The 24094-nt window shown below is 50.7% G+C and overlaps 7 protein-coding genes across 7 annotated transcripts; 2 read left to right on the forward strand and 5 right to left on the reverse strand.

The window, feature by feature from the left end:
* Positions 1-156: 156 nt before the first annotated feature.
* MIND_00365100 (MFS domain-containing protein) lies at positions 157-2759 on the reverse strand (the record flags this gene model as incomplete). Its single annotated transcript, XM_037360493.1, has 21 exons — positions 157-371; positions 416-421; positions 475-508; positions 561-594; positions 646-714; positions 766-775; positions 827-846; positions 894-969; positions 1013-1029; positions 1080-1197; positions 1288-1368; positions 1421-1632; positions 1680-1735; positions 1783-1845; positions 1902-1926; positions 1970-1991; positions 2036-2086; positions 2138-2177; positions 2221-2317; positions 2369-2497; positions 2551-2759. 21 exons carry the CDS (start codon positions 2757-2759, stop codon positions 157-159), a joined length of 1584 nt encoding a protein of 527 aa, XP_037223378.1.
* A 3922-nt stretch (positions 2760-6681) lies between these two features.
* On the reverse strand, positions 6682-9475 carry MIND_00365300 (DUF1752 domain-containing protein; the record flags this gene model as incomplete). Its single annotated transcript, XM_037360494.1, has 2 exons — positions 9162-9475; positions 6682-9112 (listed from the first exon to the last, which is right to left on the reverse strand). Exons 1-2 carry the CDS (start codon positions 9422-9424, stop codon positions 6682-6684), a joined length of 2694 nt encoding a protein of 897 aa, XP_037223379.1. The 5' UTR covers positions 9425-9475.
* An 848-nt stretch (positions 9476-10323) lies between these two features.
* On the reverse strand, positions 10324-13708 carry MIND_00365400 (SAGA complex protein; the record flags this gene model as incomplete). The annotated part of the gene is made up of 11 exons (XM_037360495.1): positions 13661-13708; positions 13517-13609; positions 13383-13466; positions 13260-13326; positions 13080-13210; positions 12489-13033; positions 11813-12441; positions 11649-11764; positions 11296-11436; positions 11176-11246; positions 10324-11125 (listed from the first exon to the last, which is right to left on the reverse strand). The coding sequence occupies exons 1-11, from the start codon at positions 13664-13666 to the stop codon at positions 10324-10326; spliced, it is 2685 nt and encodes an 894-aa protein (XP_037223380.1). The 5' UTR covers positions 13667-13708.
* A 974-nt stretch (positions 13709-14682) lies between these two features.
* MIND_00365500 (PACT-coil-coil domain-containing protein) lies at positions 14683-20040 on the forward strand (the record flags this gene model as incomplete). The annotated part of the gene is made up of 11 exons (XM_037360496.1): positions 14683-15234; positions 15304-17799; positions 17848-18161; positions 18217-18496; positions 18547-18693; positions 18743-18815; positions 18863-19008; positions 19057-19493; positions 19548-19718; positions 19768-19893; positions 19941-20040. The coding sequence occupies 11 exons, from the start codon at positions 14683-14685 to the stop codon at positions 20038-20040; spliced, it is 4842 nt and encodes a 1613-aa protein (XP_037223381.1).
* Positions 20041-20125: 85 nt separating this feature from the next.
* On the reverse strand, positions 20126-21117 carry MIND_00365600 (Phosphatidyl synthase; the record flags this gene model as incomplete). Its single annotated transcript, XM_037360497.1, has 5 exons — positions 20126-20228; positions 20277-20368; positions 20423-20491; positions 20542-20802; positions 20851-21117. The coding sequence occupies 5 exons, from the start codon at positions 21115-21117 to the stop codon at positions 20126-20128; spliced, it is 792 nt and encodes a 263-aa protein (XP_037223382.1).
* A 252-nt stretch (positions 21118-21369) lies between these two features.
* Positions 21370-23490, forward strand: MIND_00365700 (uncharacterized protein; the record flags this gene model as incomplete). The annotated part of the gene is made up of 8 exons (XM_037360498.1): positions 21370-21624; positions 21669-21798; positions 21847-21949; positions 21993-22135; positions 22190-22259; positions 22309-23071; positions 23123-23161; positions 23212-23490. 8 exons carry the CDS (start codon positions 21370-21372, stop codon positions 23488-23490), a joined length of 1782 nt encoding a protein of 593 aa, XP_037223383.1.
* Positions 23491-23495: 5 nt separating this feature from the next.
* Positions 23496-24029, reverse strand: MIND_00365800 (putative gnat family n; the record flags this gene model as incomplete). Its single annotated transcript, XM_037360499.1, has 1 exon — positions 23496-24029. One exon carries the CDS (start codon positions 24027-24029, stop codon positions 23496-23498), a length of 534 nt encoding a protein of 177 aa, XP_037223384.1.
* Between the last annotated feature and the right edge of the window lie 65 nt (positions 24030-24094).

Below are 24094 nucleotides of genomic sequence, written 5' to 3' on the forward strand. Positions count from 1 at the left end.
TCAGTCGTGTTAGGTTCTTGTTGCGAATAAGGAAAAAACCAAGGAAGGGACTCAAACCCGGCATCGTGTTCCTCGATTCTTGCCTACGCTGTGCCAAAAAGACCCCCGGTTCGGCAGCTGCAATACAGCATCCTTGGAAGCTAAACTCTCGTAAAATCACAGCACGTAGCGATAACCACTCCAGCCATCTCCTTTTTCGCGTTTCGCCTCCTCCACGCTCGCAAATCGGCCATTCCCGTTGTCTTCCAATGTCTCTGGTCCAATAACCTCGTCGCGCTCGCCGCGATCACGCCTCATATTTTCTTTCTTGAGCGAGTATAGGAATAGTGAGTTGGCAAAAATCCCAATGCATATGTACAGGAGTACCAGCCCTGTTTGGAGTTAGTCTCAACTAAGAACTCGCAAATAACCGTACCGTGACCTAGCAAGACAAGAATTGAACTTTCAGTTCTGGGATGTTGAACTTGATCTTACCCAGCCGATACCACGGTTGATCTCGAGCGCGATACTGAGAGAAAGACCTTCACATAAAGAAAAGAAAACTAGCCAAATAAACGTACAACATTTGAGCTAACAGCGCCGTTGAGATTACCACTGCGCGGGACTAATGAGCTGAATGAACCAGAAAGTGAAAGAAGCACTCACATGCTGATCGCCGCTGCCAATGCAACACCGCGCTTTAACGATCCCTCATGATTGTTGGCAATCCAAGTGCTTCGCAACTGCGCGTCAATGCTGTCGGACTAGAAAAACGCGGGCACTCACATAGTGTTGGCTGAAATATTGTCGATGTCGAAGGGTCAGCATTCAGATGGAAGGAACTTACGAACGACGGGGAAAATACCACTACAGTATACTCAACAAAGTTGGAAAACATTCAGAGTCATGCTCACCAACTGGCAACATAGACAGCAAAGTAGGATAGTGCAGCGCTCCGCGAGGCAATCAGAATGATGTAGCCAACGCCGCCTGTTGCCTGGTCAGATGGTTCAAAAAGCCAGCATAAACGAACCAATAGAAAACATGATGCTGGAAGAAAAAAAGTCAGAGAAGAAGAAAGAGACCCCAAGTCAACCAACATGTTCCACATGCCTCTGCGACCTCGTCTGTCGGCATACACAGCGACCACACAGGTCACAATCGCAGCGAAAGCGTAGATAGGGACAGTCAGCAAGTTAGCTCGTGTTGCCTTGAAACCTGTTGACATCTGAATATATGTCTAGCGACGAGTTGAACAAGGCCAAACCAAGCTGGAAGTTTGTCGTTAGCGTCAGCATCCTATCCGACCATTACAAACCTGGTTAACGATTGATGGTGTGAAGAGAGAGAACGCATATAAGGGCATATCGCAACCCATGCATTGTAGCACTTTGAAAGCACGTCAGACTCTTGGTTTGACACAAATGACTTTGGCCCGCACTATTGATCCATGTCTTGTAGTCCTTGAAGCTAGCAACTATATTTTTCAGTTTTGGATGCTCGCCTGCAGCTGAAAACAGCCCGTCGCCTTGCAATCGGCGAATGACAAAAGTCCGCTCCTCCTCTGTAAGGAATTTGGCGGATTCGGGGAAATCTTGAACAAACCAAAGACATAGAATACCGGCGACAATGGTGACCAGACCCTCGATGATGCTGCCTTCCTTTTGAGTCAAGTTCAAATAAACTTGAAACTAACCCACAAAATCCAGGCCCATGCCGGTTTGCCTGCTACACCACCCATCTTAGATATTGCCGCCTGGCGAGTTGATAAGCAGCAGAGCAGAGTTTCACAAATCAACAAACGGCAAGCAGTCCGCCGAACGCGCCAGACAATGTAGTTGCCGAGGTGAAGACTGCTGTGCGAATCTATGTTGGATATTTCAAACTTGTTTGCCAGTGCTTTGCATAACGAGACCACTAACACCGAGTTCAGAGCGCTTGTACCAGCTACTTGATTTAGCCTAAAACGATGGAAGGATCGACAACGCACCAGCTCAAATGGTAGGCGACGCCTATTTTTGTTCACTCAGACAGTTGACAAGCAAAAGGGAGAAACACGAGCCTGGATAAAGCCCCGCTTCGAATGTTCCTAACATCCAACGGATCGCTGTTGCAACTCTGTCATGGGACGCCTTGAGCTAAAGAAGGAGCTAAGTACCGGTCAAACTCCCGAAATCATGTGCAGCGCCTTGAAGCGTCTGCGACGGCTGGGTGAAAAACATTGTGCAAGGCAAGTCATACCATAAACACTCCCCATCCTATCATAATGGTCGAAAACCAAATCGCTGGCCGAAAACGCTTCAGAACAATATTTGACGGTATCTCAAATGTTGCATAACTGTTCAAATTGTTAGCTCCGACTGCAAATGATCAAGTATGGACAGCATACGCAATGAAAAATACGGTCAATGCGAGTAAATATTGGCTATCTGTGATCTTCAGGTCGGCCTCCAGATGATACAACTTTTTTTTATTCAGTAAAGTGAGCCAACATCGTGTTATTCCAGGCACCTTGGCGCTGCAAATAGGTTTAGTTTGTGCTTTACATATACTCAGTTCATGGGTACTGACTTTCCGATACTTGTGCGGTCAAGGAACGAAAGCAGATAGAGGCATGAGAACCAAGGGATCAACGCAAAATCGATCTTGCGTAAGAGCTTCTTCTCGTCCACTCCAGAGGTGTCCACTTGAGGATTATAAATCGGCTGTGAATCTTGTTCGAAGCTGGACTTCTCCTCTACGATGCGGATGGATTCTGTGGGCGACGATTTGGTGTCCATGATGAAGGGTGAAGAGAAGCTTGCGCTTGGCTTGCATTCGGATAGAAGACGTCTCCCTCGACAGCGGCAGCTTCCTGGGACAAGGACGATTTTGTATCACACGGAGATACGGAGGTGAGAAGCTCATGGGGAGGCTGGGAGTCCCTCAATGTGGCCATTTGGCGCTCCATTGCAGCAAAACCGTAGCAGACAATGTTATTTAGTCGCTCTGTTGAGAATAAGCAAGACAATCGCTCTTCGAAGCGACAACAACAAACCGGAGGCGTAGGACAGGAAGAAGGCAGTCTGCACGATATGTGGTAGCGTGAGAAAACTGTATCACATCAAAAGCTAAAGTCACATGTCTTTCTCCGACGTCGCCACGGAGCTACATCTCTTTCATCCTGCCTCCACCAGCCACCAACATAAATTTCTTGGACGTCGGGAGGTCGTGCCGACAGCGGCAGCAGTGGACTTGAACGTTGTACCGGCACTCTACACAAATGGTGCGAAGTCTCCCAGGCTGGCAGGAACGTCTGCCAAATCTCAGATTCTCAGTCACCTGAGCACCTCGGGAAAATAGCACTGCTTGTTGACCCACAATATCTTCCTCTTCCGTGTCTTGCGGAAATGCTCAGAAGGCGCTGGAGAAGTCAGCGATTCAGAGACAAAGCCCACGATGTGTGTGAGTGAACGGTCTCGTGAGGGTCTACACGCTAACCCCATATAGCATACAACGCGTCAATCTCCTGACCCCGCTCAATGACATGGTGACTTCGGGGCGGGCGTAACATAACGCAAACGACCTCATTTTCGTATTTATTTCGATGATGTTAGTCAGATCTAGCTCGGAGCGACTTCCTTTCCCCGCACCACCACCACCACCACCATTGCCATGGAAAAAGACTCGAAGAGCTCACCCACCGCGTCCCTCCGCGCGTCTGACAATTCCACGTCCGCTGCAGTCTATCATGCCGATGTTGACACAGACGGAGTAGACGAGCGCAAGCTCATGCGCAAAATCGACCTGGCTCTTATCCCATGGCTCTCGTTTCTTTACCTGCTGAGGTGCGCATCGTAACCAGTGGGTCACTGCGTACTTATATAGGCCAAGTTTTCTGGATCGAACGAGCATCGGAAAGTATGTCGCCGGTTTTCGTCCTCAAACACAAAGAATAAATTTGTCTTTTCAGCGCCAAGGTATTGTGTAAAACAAATCCACGCATCCCGTCCAATTCAAGACCACTCTAGCTTTACAGTCTCGTCACAGACTTGGATATGACGGACAACCAGTATCTGATAGCTCTGACCGTGTTCTTCTTCAGGTATGTTTACCAGCATGATTGGGGGGTCAATTTCTAATGTTGACCCAGCTATGCCATTTTTGAGGTCTATTCATTCACTGAATATGCTACTACCGCTAACCTATGCAGGTTCCGAGTAATGTTTTCCTCAAGCGTCTCAGGCCATCTATCTGGCTTTCACTCCTCATGCTACTCTGGGGTGTCATGATGGTCTGTTCACAGCTCTTCTTCAGACCTTCCGCTCATGACGTAGACTGTTCAAGGCTTGGTCCACAACTATGGTGGCCTTGTCGGTCCGTACTCCTTCCCTAGTATTACGTCGCTTTGGCTCCTCAACTTCAATATAGGGATGCGATGGATGTTGGGCATGTTCGAAGCCGGTCTATTTCCAGGTAAGTCTCGCACGGCTTCCCTAGACCATGCCGAACTAAATATAGCCAGGGGTGAACTACTATCTTTCATGGTGCGGACACATCGTCCCATGGGATGCTAGTAGCCTCTTACTCGCTTTCCATCAGCTGGTACAAGCGCTCAGAGTTCGGGGTAGGTCTTCGTTGTTTTTCACGTCTCAGTGCCTGTTCCTAATTATAACTGTTTCCAGATCCGAGCGGCCATCTTTTTCTCAGGCACGTTTGTAGGCCACTTGTGGAGTTTGGTCATGACTTCATTTTACAGCCGCAACTGTTTCTGGCGCGTTCGGTGGGCTGCTCGCAGTAAGTGGGAGCTTCATCTATCGTTCAACTGCCTCATCATTCTCTCTGCAGGCAGCCATTTCCAACATGGATGGCGTCGGGGGTAAGCCTGCCTGGGCCTGGATCTTGTAATTCGAATCATATACCAGTGTTTTGGTCACTAACCTTGGCTTATAGCATCCTCGAAGGTCTCGCAACAGTCCTCGCTGGCGCGGCCTCATTTTGGATTATCCAGGACTTTCCCGACACCGCCACGTTCCTGACAGAGGCCGAACGGGCGGTTGTTGTACGCCGTTTGCAAGGCGACGACCAGTTCTCGGCAGCGGGCGAGGAGCTGAGGTGGAAGTACATCTGGAAGTCGTTGACGGACTGGAAAACATGGGTAGGCAGTGAGTATTTCTTACCCTCGTTCGTTCCCAGAATAATCTCGCCGTTCCATTAGTGGCTATCTACGTTGGAGCAGTGTGTGGTTCTACTATTATTATGTCCACTCTTAATTTTACATCAGGACATGCCTCTATACGCCTTCTCCTTGTTCCTCCCTACCATCATAAATCAGGTTAGTTCTGACAACTTCCGCATTCTACGACGATTCACTTGCGCTGTAGCTGGGTAAATTACAGTGACTTTATCTCGCATATACGCTTCAACTCCACCACAGGATATAAAGCTACTGCTGCAAACCTTCTCACCGTTCCAGTTTACTTCTTCGCATGCTGTATCACGTTCGTCGGGCCATTGCTTTCGTCTTCCCCCTTCACAATGTTGTCCAGGTGTTTGGTTGGTTTCCTTGCAGACCGATATCAACATCGCGGGATGTTCAACTTGATCTTCCTCACTATTGGTATGTGTGGATCGCTGTTGTGTTACCAATGAGTTGACTCAAACGTCCAGGCGGAGCAGGATATATCATACTGATCGCGTCACGCAGCCCTGCACTGTCGTATTTTGCAACATTCGTGGCAACTTGTGGAATTTACCCAATTATCCGTGCGTTTTTTTTTACCAACAAGCCCCCATAAAAGACTAATACTTCATCAGCTAATACGATGTAAGACTCCATTAACGACACTCTGATCTGACCACTGAGAACTGTTTGTAGTGCTTGGATGTCCAACAATGTCGAGGGATCCTACAAACGCAGTGTCTCGCTTGCTATGGTGATTAGCTTTGGGAACATCAACGGCGCAGTTAGCTCCAATGTAGTGCGGAGATTCCTCTTCTTCCATCGTCTGGCCCGACTAAAACAATTCCAGTATCGCTCGAAAGACAAGCCATGGTACCGCCTTGGACATGGACTCGTGCTTATGTATATTGGCATCGGGCTGATTGCGTCGGTCATATACTACCTCGGTGTGCGTGCGGAGAATGCCCGCAGGGAGCGTGGTGAGCGAGACGAAATCATCGGGGCTGGGGAATCAGAAGATGTGGATCCAAAGAGGGCAAAAAATGGGCAGTTTAACACGGTTGCGGAGGCGAAACGGGAGAAGGGAGATGAGTGGAGTGGATATCGATATACGCTTTGAGTCGGGCGGAGATCGGACCGTTTGTCCCGACCATGCATCATTCATGTGAATCTCCACCGGCTCAGAAAAATTCATTCCCGAGAGGCCAAGGTTGAGGTTGAGATGCATTCCTTTGATTGCTTTGCCTTTGGGTACGATTTACAGAGTATAGACACCAACCAATGAAGAATATGAACAACAAGCAGCCAGAGAGAAAAGAAGAGGAACGAACTAAAAGCTATGTACTCGGTAAACTATGTGGCGTCAAAGTAAGGTATATGGTCGTTTGATGGGTAGATACGAAAAACAAAAAGGAATATATAAGTAGAAGGAGGTCGGACTCGAGGGCGAGTGAGGTGAGCGAGCAGGGGAGAGGCGATTATTTGGAGAGGAGAGTATGCGAGTCCAAAGAGGGACGAGAAAGAGAGATGCCGAGTGCTACTTACGCCTGGGTCGACGCTGGTGTTGCCGTTGCACCGCCCCATAAGCCAAAGTATGCTCCAGCGCTGGTGACCATACCCACAGCTTTACCCACGATAGTACCCTCCTGGTGGTGCCCTTGTGGTTGAGCATGATTGGTGCTAGTAGGCGACGGCGGGCCGCTTAATGTCCTGTGAAGCGCATTCTCACTGGGACTGCTGCCCGACCCTTGTTTTACATGTCCAGGGACACTCATCACGGGAGTGCCAACTTGGAAGGTCGCTTTGGCGGGTGAAGTCGGGGCGACGTCTATCGGGGGTTTGTTCCTCGCCAATGGTTGCTTGCCTGGGCTCTTGGGCGGCGAAATCGGTATTGACTTGGCTGTTGTTGTGTCTGGGGGCGACTTCTTAACTGGCGTAGCGCCGTTAACAATTAGTGTTGACGGTGGGTGCCGATGTATGACGGGGGAGTTGGCTGGAGTAGCAGTTGCCGTCGGCGGCTGTGGCTCGTCGTCGTCAAGTACGAAGAAACCATCGACGGAGGCATTGAGCATGTCCATATGTGGCTTGGGCCGAGGCATCGATGCAGCGGTGGTTGCAAATGCAGGGTCTGATTTTCCAGGCGGGGTCGAAGGAGTCCTGATGCTTGAAGAAGATGATCCAGAGGACGATGATGATGAGGAGGAAGAAGCGATGGATGAGGGGGGTTTGGCTCGATTTACATACGTGGGTGTACGCGTGGCCACGATAGGCGAATTGGCAGGGGTGACAGACGGTCTCGGAGAATCTGCAACTTGCACTGTAGGGCGAGTTGTGGTGGTTCCACTCGAATTGGAATTGTCATCTTCAGATATCGTGGTTGTGCTTGTGGAACTTTTGGGTTCCGGACTTGCACTTGGTGGCTTTTCACGGTCCCATTTGCCACCTTTGACCCCTCCTCCGTAGACAAACTCGCTCGAGCCACCACCACTGCTGCTGCTGGTGGTGCTTGCCCTAACACCAGTATACTCCGGGCTCAGACTACCCAATGGACTGGTATGACTTGAGCCAGATCGACTCCGTTCACGGTCACTGCTGCTTGAAGTTGTCCTTGTCGCACTGCGACCACGATTTGATGTGGAAGACGATGTCGAGGTTGACGGGGAGACAGAAGTATCCCTGCCTCGAGGTGGGGCGACTGGAGGGGGTGACAGCAGGCCTGAACGCGTATTTGCGCTAACACTGATTGCAGCACTCTGAGAGGGAGATGACACATTGGGGGGAAGTATAGCAGGCGATGGCGTCCTTGATCTTGAGCGCGACTTAGATTTCGACCTTGACCTTGACCGTTCACCCTCCACGGTGTCGTTGGTGGTTATACTTCGACCACGTGGTTCCCTGGGAGGGGCGAATTCAACGCCAATATCCGGGCCAGCAAAGTAGTCATACGCATCAGCATCAGCTGAAAGGTAGAGCGACTCGTGGTTGAACACCTCACTCTCATCGAGATCATCGTCGTCATCATCGAACACAGAAACGAGAGTGTTGGCCGCGGCTGATGCAGGCAGATTGACTGTTGCGCTTGTTCTTTGGAGGTGGGCTTCCTCAATATGGAAACCACCTTCATCGCGTGTGCTGACCCACTCCCCGCCAGCCCAGCTATTCCCAACCCCAGTTGTCTTCAAACGCGTGGGTGCGATCGGTGCGATAGTTTTGCTTGCGACCTTATTCGATAAAGTGAGAGCTGATTTGGATGTCGACCCGGAAGACCTTGATCCGGAGCGTGATCGAGGTAAACAAATTTCAAGAGCGTCGTCAGAGTCGCTCGAAAGCGCACTCTCGCTGTTGACAGTGCGCTGATTGACATCGTCATCGTCGTCGTCGTCATCAGTGCCTGCCCAGCGTCGACCACTTGTCCTGCCATCCCAGGAATGTGTCCGATTAGTCAGCATGGGGCCATCATTGGCAATAAAATCGCTCGAGGCCGACAGCGAAGAAAGAGCAGGACGACGAGGACTATCGATAGCGATACATTGCTCGACAAATGTGTTGAACGTGATGTGGCGCTTATGCGAGGTGGCAAGACGGGAGGATTCACTGGCCATGGCAGGAGGCAACACTCGAGGGGGAGACGGTTTACGAAGTGCAGGATGAGTAGGCGGGTGGATATGGGGCGCACTCTTCGTATGCAATAACGGGGGCCGTACTGGTTTGTCGTCCTCCTCAACCAACTCTTCCTCGTCACTCTCCACAGGGCTGAAAAGAGACGAGGCAGGCAATTCACTCTGCAATAACTCTGTTATGCTCCGGTGTTTGAGAATGGACTTGTGCTTGGCCTGTGCCAGGTCCAGTTTGTCCTCGGTTGACGACTCTTTGCCAACCTCCGTCGGATCAGGTTTGGGTTTTGGAGGAGGAGACCAGTCAACAGCGGTGTGCAGGGGCCCATAGAGCCAGGTGACATCAGAGTCTTTAAGCCTTGGTTATAGTGTGAGCACACAGGAAGCTAGACAGAAAAGAGACGAACCAGTTGAGGGTCTCTGGACTGATAGTCTTGAGCTTGTTCCGCTGCTTCCACCAAGTCCTCCAGCTCGCATTCTCCAATCTCATGCCATTGGTGATTTCGTTCTTCTGGCGTGTCATGCTCCGCCATGACCGCCAAACGTCCTCCTCCTCCCACTGGTGTGAAAGGTAGTCGACTTGTCCGCGAGGTTGGGGCTCGAGAGAAGAGTCGTCTGCGTTGGCATTCGTCGACACGGAGACAAGCAGCACAGGTAGGTACTGCGCCATGGTCTCTGAGTGTCGTTTCGGTGGGTTGGTGGTTGTCGGAGCAAAGATGGTGAAAAACGAAGGAAGAGCCCAACGATCGGCCCGTGAACTTCCGTGATCACATGGTTCGTGTTCCCACGCTTCTGGACGCCAACCAACCATTGGAACGAAACTAACATCGTTCCTTTTCCTCGGATTCCGATGGACCCCACAATTCAATCCGTTCGTACCATCATGCGGGGTAATGCATCTCATCCGAAGCGCCCACTGATTCGCCCCACGACAAACAAGCCTCGTGGTCTTTCGCCCTGAAAATGCACTGAAACGCAAACGCAGCTTTCAAAACTAATATGGACTTGGTTTGCTCCCGCCTAAAACTCGGATCGGCTCTCCACCCTGCCAGCGCACCGACCGCTGATGTCGGCTTGCTCCATGTTATTTTGTTTGAATCAACCTCAGGCTAGGCCCTGACGTACTCACTACAAGCATGCGGAGTATCACAAGAATATCAAGCGGGAGGCCCAAGACGATGACGTCGTCGGCTCTTCTCCGACACGGAAGCTGCAGGCTGGAGCCAGCCATGGTCCAGAAGGAATTATATGTCATAGTCACAACGAGCAAACTGCCTCCGTTCAAGCAACAATAACACGCGAGGCTAAGGCTTTCCAATGGATATATCGGCCGGGTCATACGCACAGCAAGGGACTCACAATGAAAGGGCGGCTTGAAAGCAAGAATTAATCTACTGTATGTACACTAGTCGTACACTGCTTTTGCCTCCGCGGCTTGGTAAAAATAACAATTCCAAAAAAGATCACGTGGGGCTTTGGTCGCTCAAGGTCTGGTCCCAACGATGTGTTTATAAAAAAATGCGAGTACTAATGCACAACAACACGACGACGAAACAAATAAACCTGGTCTCAAGTCCCCACAGCGACAACAGGCATGGGCAGTGGCGGAGGCGGCATCAGTGCTGCATCAGACTTGCCGCCATTGCCATTAGGCTTCTTCTTGTTCGGCGACCCAGCTCCTGGACCGTTCCCATTCGCTGATGCATTCACAACCTTTTTCGCCTTCTTCTTCTCACCGCCGTCCTTGTCCTTGTCCTTCTCAATAACCTTCTTCTTTGCGGCAGTCGCTGCAACAGCTTTGGCTCCAGGTAAGACGATTTGTCCCAATGGGCCCATCTTGGTGTGTATTCCCGTGGGAATATCATCGGGAAGGATCATGGAAGAAGGGATGACGATCGGTGGTCGGGGTGCTGGATCGAGAGTCGGAAGAATAGGGGCAGCGGGTAACGGTGGAGGAGGCATCACTGCAGAGGGTGTATGAGGGACTATACCAGGCAGAGATGGGCCTGATAGTGGCGGTAATGTTGGTCCAGGAAGAGAAGGTAATGCGGGGCCAGGTAGTGGTGGTATTATCGCATTCGCAGCAGCCTGGGCACTGGCTTCTGCAAGAGCATTGAACCGTGCCAGATAGAACGGCTGTAGGAGCCCGATCTGTTCTTCGAGTTTGCCACGGGATAAAGAAATAAATGGTGGGGGTAATGGATACGGTAAAGGTGGTGGAGCTGGTGCGGCGTTAGCAGCTTGACCCATTGTTCGTCGTCTTCGTAAGAGTTTCTTGGGGATACTGAGGTTGGACATCCCAAACTCAGCCGCTATACCAAGTTCACGGAGACCAAGATAGTCTTCGCCTAATGCCTCTGCAAAGTCACCACTAAATAAGACGTTGAATGTGTGTTCCCATGAGGCAATAAAAACACAAACAGAGTCAGGGCTCCATCGTTCTCTTCATCTTCTTCAAACAAGGTATCATCATCGATGATTTCGCCAGCAATCTTTATCTAGTCAGCCAACTAAGAGCAAGAAGCAAAAATAATCACGCACGACTTCGCTATATGCGCTATCGAGTTTCTTTTCGAGATCACTAAGTCGTGACCCATGTCGCTCTACATCATCGCGGACATAACGCTCTAGTTCCTGCACGCGCGAGACACCAGATTCGAAGAGAGTGTGGAGGATGATTTCCTGCCAATTGTTTCACATGATGTTCACGCCACAAAACTTGCAGGAATCCTCCAAACTGGCTGAAGCTGAAATCTAGATGAACTGGCTGGAACGACGAAACTTGACGTAGGTTTGACCCTTGAGATCGTCATATTCTCGCCCATTCTTCTAGATTACAGTGCCAGCCAACTTGGAGAACTTCCACAAGCCTAGTGACACAATATACCGCGTACCTCTGCTGTCATTGTCTTCGCGTACTTGTCTGTTAAATATCGCATCGTCCGACCCACATTGAGCAAATATTCCGAGGTAACCGAGGCAAGGACGTCCAATGCAACTTGTGATGTCCCTGCATTGACCTGTCAAAACACATAAATGGTAAATCCAAGAAACATACCTTGGAACCCTGAGTGTTCAAGTATCTTGGAGCCCATCCAACGCATACATTGTTCTGCATTCTCTGAGCCAATCTCAATCGTTGGTACTTCTTCATCATCATCTAAATCAAGACCTAACGCCTTTGCTTTCCTCCGCCTCTTCCTCCACTGCTTTGGTGTCAGTCCAATTCCAGCTTCTGCTCCCCACGGTCGATCGTCCAGTTCGGTCTTTCCACCAGGATAGAGTATCTCGACAGGAGCAAGCGGCGGCGGGGGTGGGGCAGGGGGCGGCAGTATAGCAGGTTGCGGCTCGTCATCTGGCCCTGTTGGCCCATTATTGTTACCCAGGCCCAAAGCCGCAAACCGGGCATGGGTATCTCGCAGTCTCCTCATTGTACGGATGTTATTGTTCATCCGAGCTAGCAACGTCGTCTCTTTGGCCACTCCCTTACCCTTGTCCGTTCTGCGTTGCTTTGACTTCGAAGGTGAAGTGAGTATTGGTTGAGTTGGGGGCCTCCATGAAGCATGGGGAATATGCGGGAGCCCGTTGGCGAGAAGAGTGTCTGAACGCAGGGCGGTCCACCAAGTGTTAGGATCCACATCCGGTCGACTACGTTTTCGAGGAGGCCCAAGCGCATCCGAGCCATTCCTACAGGTGAAATTAACACATGCTGTTGACTGAGATGCATGACGCACCATCGCCTCTTGTCCCCGACCATCGTGTCAGTGTCGATTACTTCCGAATCGCTATCCTCCGTTTTGATTCTAACCTCGCCTTCAATGTCTGGAGGAAGGTACGGTTCTAACACAGTCGGGTCCCATTCCAATCTCGCATCAGCAGTAGCAAAGGCTTGCATGCCTTGAGCTGTTCTGACAAGAGCTGGCATGTTCTCAAATGGAACCGTTGAGGTTACAACGTCACGCTTGACACCACCCAATGGTTTATGTTGAGGAATCTCCCCGCTCATTGATTTGCGTGGCTTTATTGTGATCGTCGGAGGCCTTGAGTGAACTCCGTTTACACCATTAACGGTTGGAGTTGAGCCGTTGACAGTCACAGGGCTGGTGGTGCTGGTAGAAGTATTGGAGGGCTTCAAAGAGGACATTCGCACTTCCCCCGCAACACCGAGTAGAGCGCCTGGAATACGAGGGTCCTGGCGTTCTTTGCGATCGGTGATGTTGATAAGCAGACGGTTTGCCCGAACTCTTAGACGCAGAGCACATGCACGGAGTGGATGTCCCTGGAAGATGATTGAGAAATTAAAGCGAGATTTAGTTTTCACTCGCCTCGACTGCGTTATAGGTCAAACAGTTGTTCCATATTAGTTCCAAGTCAGACTTAAACTCGGCCTTGGTCTTATAATGTCTAGCCTTCACTCTCTTGAGCATCGTCTGGAGGTCCATTGGGTTCTTGATGACTGTAACAAGTTGGATTAGCCCAAGAATATCCCGCAAAGCAGAACGCACCGTCGTAATAGTCCGGCACTTCTGACCTCGAAACGGGTTTGAGAAATGCTTCAGAATCGTGGTTGTCCTGTGTAGAATGAATGAGTATAATGGTGTGGCGCGGTCACCTGCACTTAGACGTACGATAGTCGTTGTTCGTAGATCGACCAAAACGCCTTCAAGCGACTCGTAAAATGGGTCTGATATCTTCCCGTCATGCGCCTGCTTCTACGCCCGCGTCAGAACGTGTAATTATCAAGTCAACATTTGCCACCTACTCGCGCAGCGTGGATTGAGGCAAGCAGGGGTTTGAGGTCCGTGTCATTCGCTAAGGCCTTAGACTTGTGCTCGGACAGTGTCCGGAGGAGATTCTAAGAGTCTGTATCAGCTTTCGCCGATGGATGTACCGTTGGTTGACGCACATTCATCCTCCAAGGCCCGAGCACTTGCTGATGGTGGCCAGGGTGTGCTTGTCACACATGGTCACGACAATGCCGTAATGCTGATCTCTTTCTTTGGTGGAGCATGGAAAAAGAGCTTTTTCGATGACAACCAGGAAAAGAGCTGCATGAGGTAGCAAATATCCGCAACAAGTCTAAATATATATGTATACTGCGACATCGAGAACCCTATTACAGCTTTTGCGGTGCAACTGGGATTTATTCTTGATTTATTTGAACAGCGCAACTTGAAGATTAGGTAGGTGGTCGAGTCTGTATTGGCGTCATTTGACGTATGCGGTTTGTTATTGAGCGCAGGGTGAGTTTGGAGCTCGTGCTTTTGTAGCCCTGACGATGCGTCGGTCAGAAAGGCATGAGTCAGTAAATCGTAAAAGACAAATAGATTGTAAGGGAAACAACACCAACTGCGAGGTTTGGCGTCAACAATTCACAATGGGCGACCTCTGATCAACGCCAGTTTTTGATAAGATAGAGCCTGAGCGTTGTAGCACGAAGTGAGCTAACCATTGGATGGTGTTAACATTCTTACCGTGACTTTGCATAGTTGAATCACACGATTCCTCCGCAAGTGGGGGAAGAGCTCTGTCTGGAAGTGAATACCGATGCTCGAAGATGAGACTGGAACGACACTGAAAGGAAATCCAACAAACATTCACCAGTGGACGCGCGCCAATCGTCTCTTGTAGCTGTCACCCCAACATCGTATCAAGTGGAGCCCTCAGGCAACGAGATGGATGAAAGCACGGTATTTAATGCCGGAGCCATTTTGGCGAGCGTAAGATATGATATTAGCTAACAACAAATAGGGCGGATTTTACCCTCAAGTTCGGGAACAACAACAACGTCTTTGGATAGAGAAGAGGATAGCATTACTTGGTTCAATGGTTGAAGGAAAATCATTGTGTCACAGTTGTCACGCGGCTTGACGCGGTCGTGAGAAAATCAAACACGCCCACGCCTTTACTTTCAACACGCGACTAAGTATGGCGGGCATGCTTGAAACCCCGTCGCGCATATGGCGACGGATAGAGTCCATAGAGAATAGGGATATGCCCTCACTGCCATCCCTTCCACTATCAGAAGAGGACAACGACGAGTTCGACAGCCACTCTGTTGAAAGCCACAGCGACAATGCCTTCCCCATACATTCAACCCCCGCTGCCTCCTCCCATCACGCTTCGACAATGCGAGCGGCTTCCAGCACAACCTCGTCGGCTTCTCGCTTCGCCAACTCTATCGCTCGCACTTCCCGCTCGTCAAACACTAGGTCGTCGACAAGACGTAGTTCAGGCCACAACAGCATAGATAGCTTCGATGTCAGCCGCATTCCCTCGCTACCTCAAATTCAGCCCGAATATACGACTGGACACTACACGGAGGACGAAGAAGCTGAACAGAGTGAAGAGAGTGTGCCAGAAGTATATCTCCCTCCAGAAGACGATGACGCAGACGCTCTTTCCTTGACAGACGCCCTCGAGCTCGTCAGCTCTCCACAGCGAAGAGATGCCACTCCAAAGAAAAACTATGACTACTCTGTTAGTCTTAAGTCTGAGCCCAAGGCACGTTTATCGCGACATGCCATCCTCAGATATTCATGTCTCTAGCCATCTCCTTATGACAAATTTCGTAATGTTGCCCTGCGTCGACCGCCTTCAAGAGCTCGGACACCCTCCCTCTCCCGAACCGCCCCTTCACCGACTTCGTCCCCAGCGAATTCTACCCCACGGAGTAACGCCTCTCTCGCCTATCAGCAACAGTCCCCATTATCAGCGACGCGTCTGCCACTTCCTCGATCTCGAACAGCGTCACCAGCCATCGTTATATCACGTCCGCCCGACGACGAGTCAGAAAGCGAGGTTCATGAAATCTCCTATGAAGGTTCAATGGATATAACAGACATTCACGTCTCTCCAGCACCACTCGAAAACGGCAACACTTTACCCGCTTCAGAGGAAGATTCACGCGAACCTACCTTCTCGTCGGAGGGTGGTCCCACATATCAAGCTGACCAGACGATATCCAGGCGTCTCAGTCCATCAAAGTCTCCCGCAGCGCTTTCTTCACCGGCTACTTCCATCGCAGCGACACCCACACCAGCAGCTCCGCGTCCTAGAGCTCGTTTTAATCTTCCACACAACGATCCTACGCCATCAAATCACAACGAGGACGAAACTGACGAGGCAGAGCCCACCAACGACCAAGTATTGACTCCCCATACTCGCCGGCGTTCATTCCTACTCTCTGTTATCAACTCCACTGCTCGACCTCGCCTCAAATTCCCTACTCCGCATCCTCGCTACAATTTTGAGATGGAAGATGCGACACCAGGACCCAAGATAGCTGGGTTACAAACAACACTGGCAGGCGCAACGCCGCGTTTACCTCGTCGCGGGTCCCACCCATTGGCAAATACCCACCTGGCACAATCACCTGCAACGCCGGAGGCAGAAGGAGGAGGCAGGATCAGTCCAAGTGGGTGGGCAACTCCGGGGCCTGGCCATGATGGTGCTTCTGTTATTTCGACGGCTTCATCCCACGATCTAACGACGCATCATTATCGAGCAAATACTTCCTTTGATCCTGCTATGGGATTTAATGGTGCCCAGGCTTTGCATGGTGTAGGACGATTCAATGCGGGGAAGCTGAATACGTACCTCCATGGACTCAATCGGCGGCTGCAGGAAGAGAATGAAACACTTGCCGAGCGGATTAGAGAGCTTGAGGGTAGCCAGAGCGATGGCGGCAGTCGCCGGAGCAGTCTGGGTGGCGCTTCTCGACGAACGAGTCTGGCTACTATGCCTCTCGGCAATGTTGCAGAAGATGTCGCTGGGGAAGGATGGCTGGAAGAAAAGGCAGAAATGGAGGAGTTGATCCAAGTTCTCAAAGAAGAGGTTGAACAGCATGCCACTCGACTTTCGGAAGCACAAGCTTCATTGGAAGAAGAAAAGGCAGGTCGCTCTGAGGACAAGGAATCATGGAAGCACAAAATGCGGGAGGTCGAGAGAGGGGTAAACGAGCATGTGGGGATTTTGGAGCAGCGGGCCACGTCGGCCGAAAAGCGAGCCGAGTCGGCCGAGAAAACTTCACGACAAGCTGTTATGGGAATTCAGGCTGAATTAGAGCAGATTCAGTCCGAACGTGATGCTGCGGTTGAGCGTGCTGCGAAAGCTGAGCATGCTCTCGAAGGGGATCGTGAACTTGGAGGAGAGCTTCGAGAGGCGCATGATCGGCTAGAGAAAGCTCTTGCGGAGTTGCGCAATGCCAACTCTCAGATCAAGGCCCTTGAGGACGAAGTTATCCAAGCGGATGCCCGACTCGATGACCTCGAAAAGGAGCTCAAGAGCGAGAGAGCAATGACGCGCGAGCTTGATGATGAGTTGAATGTCAAGACAGAGGAGATGGACGCTCTCTCACATGAGCATTCCAAAATGCAACAGGACTTGACTGCTACCAAGGCTTTTGTGGAAGAACTTGAACAAGCAGTCAAAGAGGCGGTTGAACAGACCGAATCGCTTCAAGACCAACTCGCTGCTGCCCATGAAGAGATTGATCAACTCCAAGCCGCTGACGATGAAGCAACAGAACATGTGGATCTGGCCAACAGTGCTCGTGAACGTGCAGACGAACTTGCTCGGCAATTGGAAGACGCCTTGGAGGCCGCTGAAAAGACAATGCATCATAACGACGAGGAGATAGCACAACTTCGAACTAAGATCACATCGCTGGAGCGGGAATGCGAACGCCTTCGGGAGAGATCAATTTCTTCTCATAACATCCTCGCTCCTGGACCGACCGAAGCGGAGATGAATGAGTTAGAAGATGAGCTGGACGCTGCAAATCGCGAAATTGCTCGTCTTACAAGGTTGCTTGAACAGTCTCCTGCTCGCAAAGCGATCGAAACTGCTAGGGAGACCAAAATAGAAATGCTAGAGAAAGAGAGGGACGAACTTTTGGAGAGAAACAAGGCACTTCGGATGACGGTTTCGGCGACGACGACACCGAACAAGTTGTACAACCTCAGCAATATATCTCCCATTCATCGCCATGTTCTCTCAATGTCGATGAGAGCCCCCAAGACCCCTGGGGGACCTCTCCGAGATGTACGCAATTTGGTTTTCTATTTTCCCCTGCTTATTAACTGGTGGTAGATGTCTTGGCTCAACGCAACTGCTGCAGATGGTTCTGTGTCTCCCCTCCTTGCCGAAATCCAGAGGTTGCAACTGGAACTCGATCGGGCGAATCAAAGCATCGATGACAAACTTGACAAGTTGGAAGATAACGGGCTTGGGGTGGTTGGGCTGACCAAGCGACTGGCTGACGCCAAAACCAAGATCGCATTCCTTGAAGATGAGGTTGCACGTCTTTCACGGCGAGAGGATCGTCGGCTCAAGCGATTGGAACGCGCAAGGTGTCACAAATGCCTTGTCAAACTCAAGCTCGACAATGTCATACAAGATGAGAGGTAATTGCCACAAAATCAGTTGATGATTCCAAACTGAATCGTTATTTTCGTACAGCTCAATGGACGCTTTCAGCGCGACTCTCCCAACAGAACCGCCGACCCCGCCGACAAGGACCACCGACGTTCTTCGTTCTGACCTCCGCTCCGTCAATGCGAATCTCAACAACATGAAACGGCAATGGGAGGAAGAAAAGGAGCGGCTTCTGGGCGAGAAGGCTGTTTTGCAAGATGCTGCCAATCGCCTCAACGTGAAAGTCCGTAGTGCCGAAGAGGAAGCGCGTCAAGTAACGGCGAGCAAGAAAACAAGTGACAAGCTAAAGGCTGGGATTGAGGGCGTGAGTGGGCTATATTGTTCCGGGAAGCGTCCAGCTAAGAAAACGCAAAGGAACTCGAGCAAGCTCGAAGGACCATTGCTGAACTTGAAGCTGATCTTAAAGCAGAACGGTCACGACTGAGAGCGTCGGCGGCTGAGCAGACTCGCGCGCAGCGTGAGAGGGAGAATGTTTTAGTCCAACTGCAAAGGACAGAAACGGTATTCTTGCTGACGCTATCTCATCCGTCCTTTCTTATCCCACTTTTAGGATATGAGAGATGTCAAGCAGCAACTACTGAGACTCAAGGATGAGAACCGTGAACTGGAAGGAGAACTTCGCGGTAGGGACCAAATTGATTCCATTATATGATTGCTGATTGTAAATCAGTCAACGACAATGCTGAGCAAAAAGCACGCTTGCTCGAAGTTCGAGTCTCCGAAAATGCAGAACTTGTTGAGCAGCTGAGACAAGAACGGGCTTTCCTAGTTTCTGACCACAAGGAACTCCAACGAAAGTTAACCGAAATCACCGAAGTAAAAAAATGATTTGTAAGGCAGATTCGAAGTCTTACTTTTTTCTAGCAAACAAATCGTCTGCGGGCTGAATACCGCACGTCTCAAGCCTCCCACAATGACCGCCAACATGAGCTGGATATCCAACAAGCGGAAATAAACGATTTGCGGCAGGCTCTTGATGGCCAAGCTGATCAACTCCAGCGAACCGCAGTCGAAAAGGATCGCCTTGTCGCAGAGAAGGGAGACGTGACCAAGACTATTGCTGCTCTTCAGGCAGAGATGGCCCGCGTCAGACGAGAAGCTGAAGCTCTTGGGCGTGACCTGAAACATCTTCGATCTGAGAAAGAACGACTAGAGTCGAAACATAACGATGAGAACCAAAAGGCGGAGCGGGCTCGCAAGCAAAGTCAGGCGCAACTTCGGGTGCTCACCGAGCAGCTTGAGGGTCAACGGGAGAAGGCCACACGTGCGAAGGAGGAGCTGAAGAACCATGTCTGTGTGATGTATGGTGGTTGTTTTTGTGTCTCTTCAAGTTGACTAATATTGGAGTTGTGTAGGGACGAACGTCAGGTGTCGGCGATAAAGTCACAACACAATCGCGAGTGCAAAGGGCTCATGGTCCATATAAAATACCTCAAAGCTCAAGTGACACGGGAGACCTCGTTGCGAAACAGTCTCCGGTACCAGAAAGAATATTTGCTCGTCTTAATGTCCAAGTTTGAGAGAAGGTTTGGGTGCCCATTGTACTCCATATGCACTATTTAACCACCCTTGCAGTGAAAACACTATCTTGGCCTCGATTGCCCAAATCGGATTCCCGTTGTCGAATGCGCCACCACCGCAGAAGAAGCAAAAGCGGTTGAAGACAGTGGCCTTGACCGTCATCTTTTTGGCAAGGGTCAAGTTTGTCATCCATTTTTGCTTTGTTTCAACGAGCTGACAAGCCTCAGACGTGCTAGTGAATGGTGGAAAGGGCAGAGGGAATCAAAGCAAGCGGTTCGCACAGCGCTGGAGGAGGTACGGCGGAATCGCGCGATTGTTGCATCCTGACGGTGGATTTATTTCGCTTTTTTGTTGTTGTTGTGTTAGCATTTGTACAATTAGTTACACATCTATTTTTTTGGTCTTTTTTGTGTCAGATAGGTGGTTTGGGCCTTCGATTGGTGACTAATCGCACTGCGTCCTTTGAAAATACGTAGGAAAGTCCACTCCAGATAGTAGTGACGCCAACGGTCATTCTGGGATTTGGTATTGGGGGATGGGAACAGAGGTGGAAAAATGCGCACTGCAATGCCTGAAGACACATGGACACATCCAGCGGTACGAGGGGGCTAATTGTGGTTGTACCCATAAGGAAAAGCTGAAGTGCAGTGTTGACCTGAAAATCGCGTCGTCAAACTGAGAAGTCTGTTGTTGGAGCATGGAAACTGACCTTGCTAATGAAAGTAGGTCGGACCTCGGCAGATGGTAAAGAGAAGTCCCAATAACGTGCGAATGTTTTCTTGTGGGCCATTGTTAAGCTCATTCTAGGCAGACAAATCAAGTACTCACCGGGGGTGCAAGAGACGTGTACCGAATGTAAAACGCGGAGAGACTGAGAAGAACGTCGCGTCCGAGTATTATAACGGTTAACGGAACTGCCCATTGCTTGAATATTTGAATGGGAGCGAGAAGACAAATCATACGCGGCAGCATTCCTTTCATCGTCAAAGTGACGGCCAACGTTGTGACCAGGGCTTTGTCTGCAGCGGGGTCCAATATTGTACCAAGCACTGTCTGCGTTTTGTATCGACGCGCCAACCAGCCGTCAGCCTGAGCATCAATTAGCGACCGTCAAAATATGGGCTAGAAAACGCGTACCAGATCTGTGAGACCGGCATAGACTAACAGTGAGGTCGCTATATGGAACTCTCCATTGAGTACAGACCAGCCGAGGACAGGGCATGCGGCAATTCGTGACAGGGTGAGGAGGTTGGGGAGTGTGTAGATGTTTTCCTTCACCGGTGTGTGTTTTGTCTCAGTCGAGAAGTATCTTGGAGGGATATTATGGCGGAGTAGAGGAAACGCGCCATTTCTCGTCAATCGGCGTGTTGAGGCAGTTTGCAGGCGGGAGACAAGCCGGTTCATGATGCGTTGATGATGAACCCATTTTTCTCTCTCTCTCTCTCTCTCTCTCTCTCTCTCTCTAGAAGAATGCTCTTCCCCAAACCCACACTTGCGATCCACAATCTTAGCTCCCTTCCGCGCTGACTCGGTCCTCCGACCTTTGATTTGAAGCTCATGAGAAGCCATGAGAACGACACTTCAACCAGCTGACTATGTGTTGCTTGCCCACCGTATTCCAGCGGCGAACTTGTTTTCCACCGCCATCTTTTTGTCATGTATACCACTTCGTCGATTCTGCTCAAGTCCCTCGCCGATAATGGCATTACGCACATCTTCGTTAACTGGGGCTCAGACCACCCCGCCCTTCTCGAAGACCTCCAGCGGCAACGGAAGGAAGGAGATGGGAAGACGGAACCGCAGATTATAACCTGCCCCAATGAAATGGTCGCATTGAGCGCTGCTCAAGGCTTTACGCAGGCCACAGGGAGGCCAGCCGCTGTCATCGTTCATGTAGATGTTGGAACCCAAGTGAGCTATCATCATCGTAACCGCCTGGATCCAATATCAGGCAGGCTTTGGCAGGCGCGGTTCACAATGTCGATCGTGGCCGTGCCCCAGTTCTCATCTACGCCGGAGCTTCTCCGTTCAGCAGGTTGGGTGAAATGAAAGGAAGCCGGAACGAGTGGATTCTTTCCGTTCAAGGTCATTTTTGAGCCTTCCAGCTAGCCGGGACTGAAGAGAAATGTCTAGATGTTCCTGACCAGCCTTCAATCGTCCGGCAATATATGCGCTACACTGCCCAGATACCGAGTGGGAAAGTCGCTGCTCAAGTTGTGAACCGAGCGTTACAAATGTACGTTCACACATTAAATGACAATAAAACTGATCTTTCGTAGCGCTACAAGCCATCCAAAGGGGCCCGTATATCTTTGGGCCCGAAGAGAAACTACGGAGGAAGAAATCGACGCGGCATTATTCAACTCTGGCCCCTCTCCGCGAAAATGGCCAGCCATTGAACCCACAGCCCTTTCAACAGCAGGCAACTTTTTTTGTTTCATTTCAGCTTGTAAAGTCGGACTAATCCCACTTCTAGCGGCTGGCACCATCGCTACCGCCTCTCCTTCAAGCCAAAGCACCTCTAATCGTCACCTCGCACACTGGCCGTGACCTCAACACTGTCCCATTGCTGACGCACCTGTCGACGCTTCTCAGTATTCCTGTCATCGCCACATGCGCTTCTGCTGTTGCAGTCCCATTTTCACATCCATTTTTTCTTGGAACAACTTTCCTCAATGGACGAACGCATACCTCTCGCCTCGCAGAGGCAGATGTAATTATTGTTCTCGACTCTGATGTGCCCTGGATCGAAGGGATTCAGCCTCCCAACGAGCATGCCCGTGTGTTTGTGATCGATTCGGGGGACCCGCTCAAGACTATCTCGAGTGTGGGACAATGGCATGTCGATGCAGCCTTGATATGCAACGCAGACGCAGCCTTGGCATTGTCTGCCATCATCGCAATAGTCGAATCTAGCAACATTTCGGTCGATATGATTCAGCAACGGGCAGCAGAGCTTATTGCAAGCCATAAAGAATGGGTTCATTCTCTCGATGTTTTAGAAGACACCTGGCCGAACGGTGTGCCAGGCGATGTTAGGGCCACTTTACCGAATTTCCTCGGTGTGCTCCGTCGTACTATCGCCCAATTAGTACCTTCTGGCGGCTTGGACAAGACGCTCGTTGTCAACGAAGGCATCACTAACTACCCTCTCGTCTGGGATCACATGCGGACTGAGGCCCCGGGCATGCATATAACCAGTGGCGGCTCCTCGTTAGGCTGGGGACTGGCTGCAGCCATCGGCGCCTCTCTCGGTGGTCGCGAAAATTATGAGCTAATCGTGGGAATAATTGGAGATGGCTCGTATCTCTTTGGGGTCCCGAGTTCAGCCTTTTGGATTGCGCGCCGCTATCAAACCGTACTTGTGCATTCTCATTCGTCTTTCTGTGGCTAATATCTCACGGAACAGCCGTTTCTCACCATCGTGATCAACAATGGGGGCTGGAAGGTAGATAGTCTTCATCCTCAAATTCGACACACTTTTGATCATGATAACAGGCTCCCAAGCTCTCGATGCTTGGCTGCCACCTCACCGGACATGGGAGTCTGGCCTCCTCTGGCGTTGAGCTCTCCGTTGGCTTTGGCCCCGATGTTCCAGACTACTCTCAAATCGCAGTCGCGGCATCAGCTGGATGGGTGTGGGGTAAACGGATTGGGACTGGTGAACACGGCCGCAATCTGCAGACTGAAATTGACACTGCGATGGCCGAGGCAGTCAGAGTAGTATTGGAGGAGAAACGATGCGCAGTGCTGGACTGCGTATTGGATTCTTTTTGATTTGATCAAACAACGTACTTCATGAAGATTGTCCCTTCCAAATCTGTATCATAGTATTTCTCGGTGACCACGAAGCCTGCTCTAGAGTATAGCTTGATTGCGCCTTGCATGCGGGGTAACGTGTCGAGGCGAAGCTCAGCGTAGCCTTCCTGGCGAGCTGCCTCCAAAACAGCATTAATCATCGCAGACCCGATACCACACCCCCGCGCCGAGGGGAGGGTATAAAGGCGTTTGACTTCTCCGATTTTGCGGGCCGGGTCGGGGGGTTCTGTGTGCACGTGCCATCGAGCGAAAGTGTCGCTTATATCGCGCAGCGCGATGCATCCAACTGGCCAGTCCTCGTCTCCCATATAAGCTAGCAGTATTCGTCCCCCATTCACTGGCGCATATTTGCCCGGGAGGGAAGAGACTTCGCTCTCAAAGTCCTGGAAAGTGAGGTCGATGTCCAGCCACGCGTGGTATGCTAGAAATAGGACTCGGGTGGTGGCTATATCTTCGGGCGTCTCTGCGACACGGATGGTAAACTTAGAGGAGGACATAGAGGTCGAGTCACATCATCACTACTTGATCCTAATATATGTGATTGCGTGGCCGAAGCACTTGC

The sequence above is a fragment of the Mycena indigotica genome, assembly GCF_014461135.1.
Source record: "Mycena indigotica strain 171206Taipei chromosome Unknown Mind.scaff0003, whole genome shotgun sequence".
NCBI lineage: Eukaryota > Fungi > Basidiomycota > Agaricomycetes > Agaricales > Mycenaceae > Mycena > Mycena indigotica.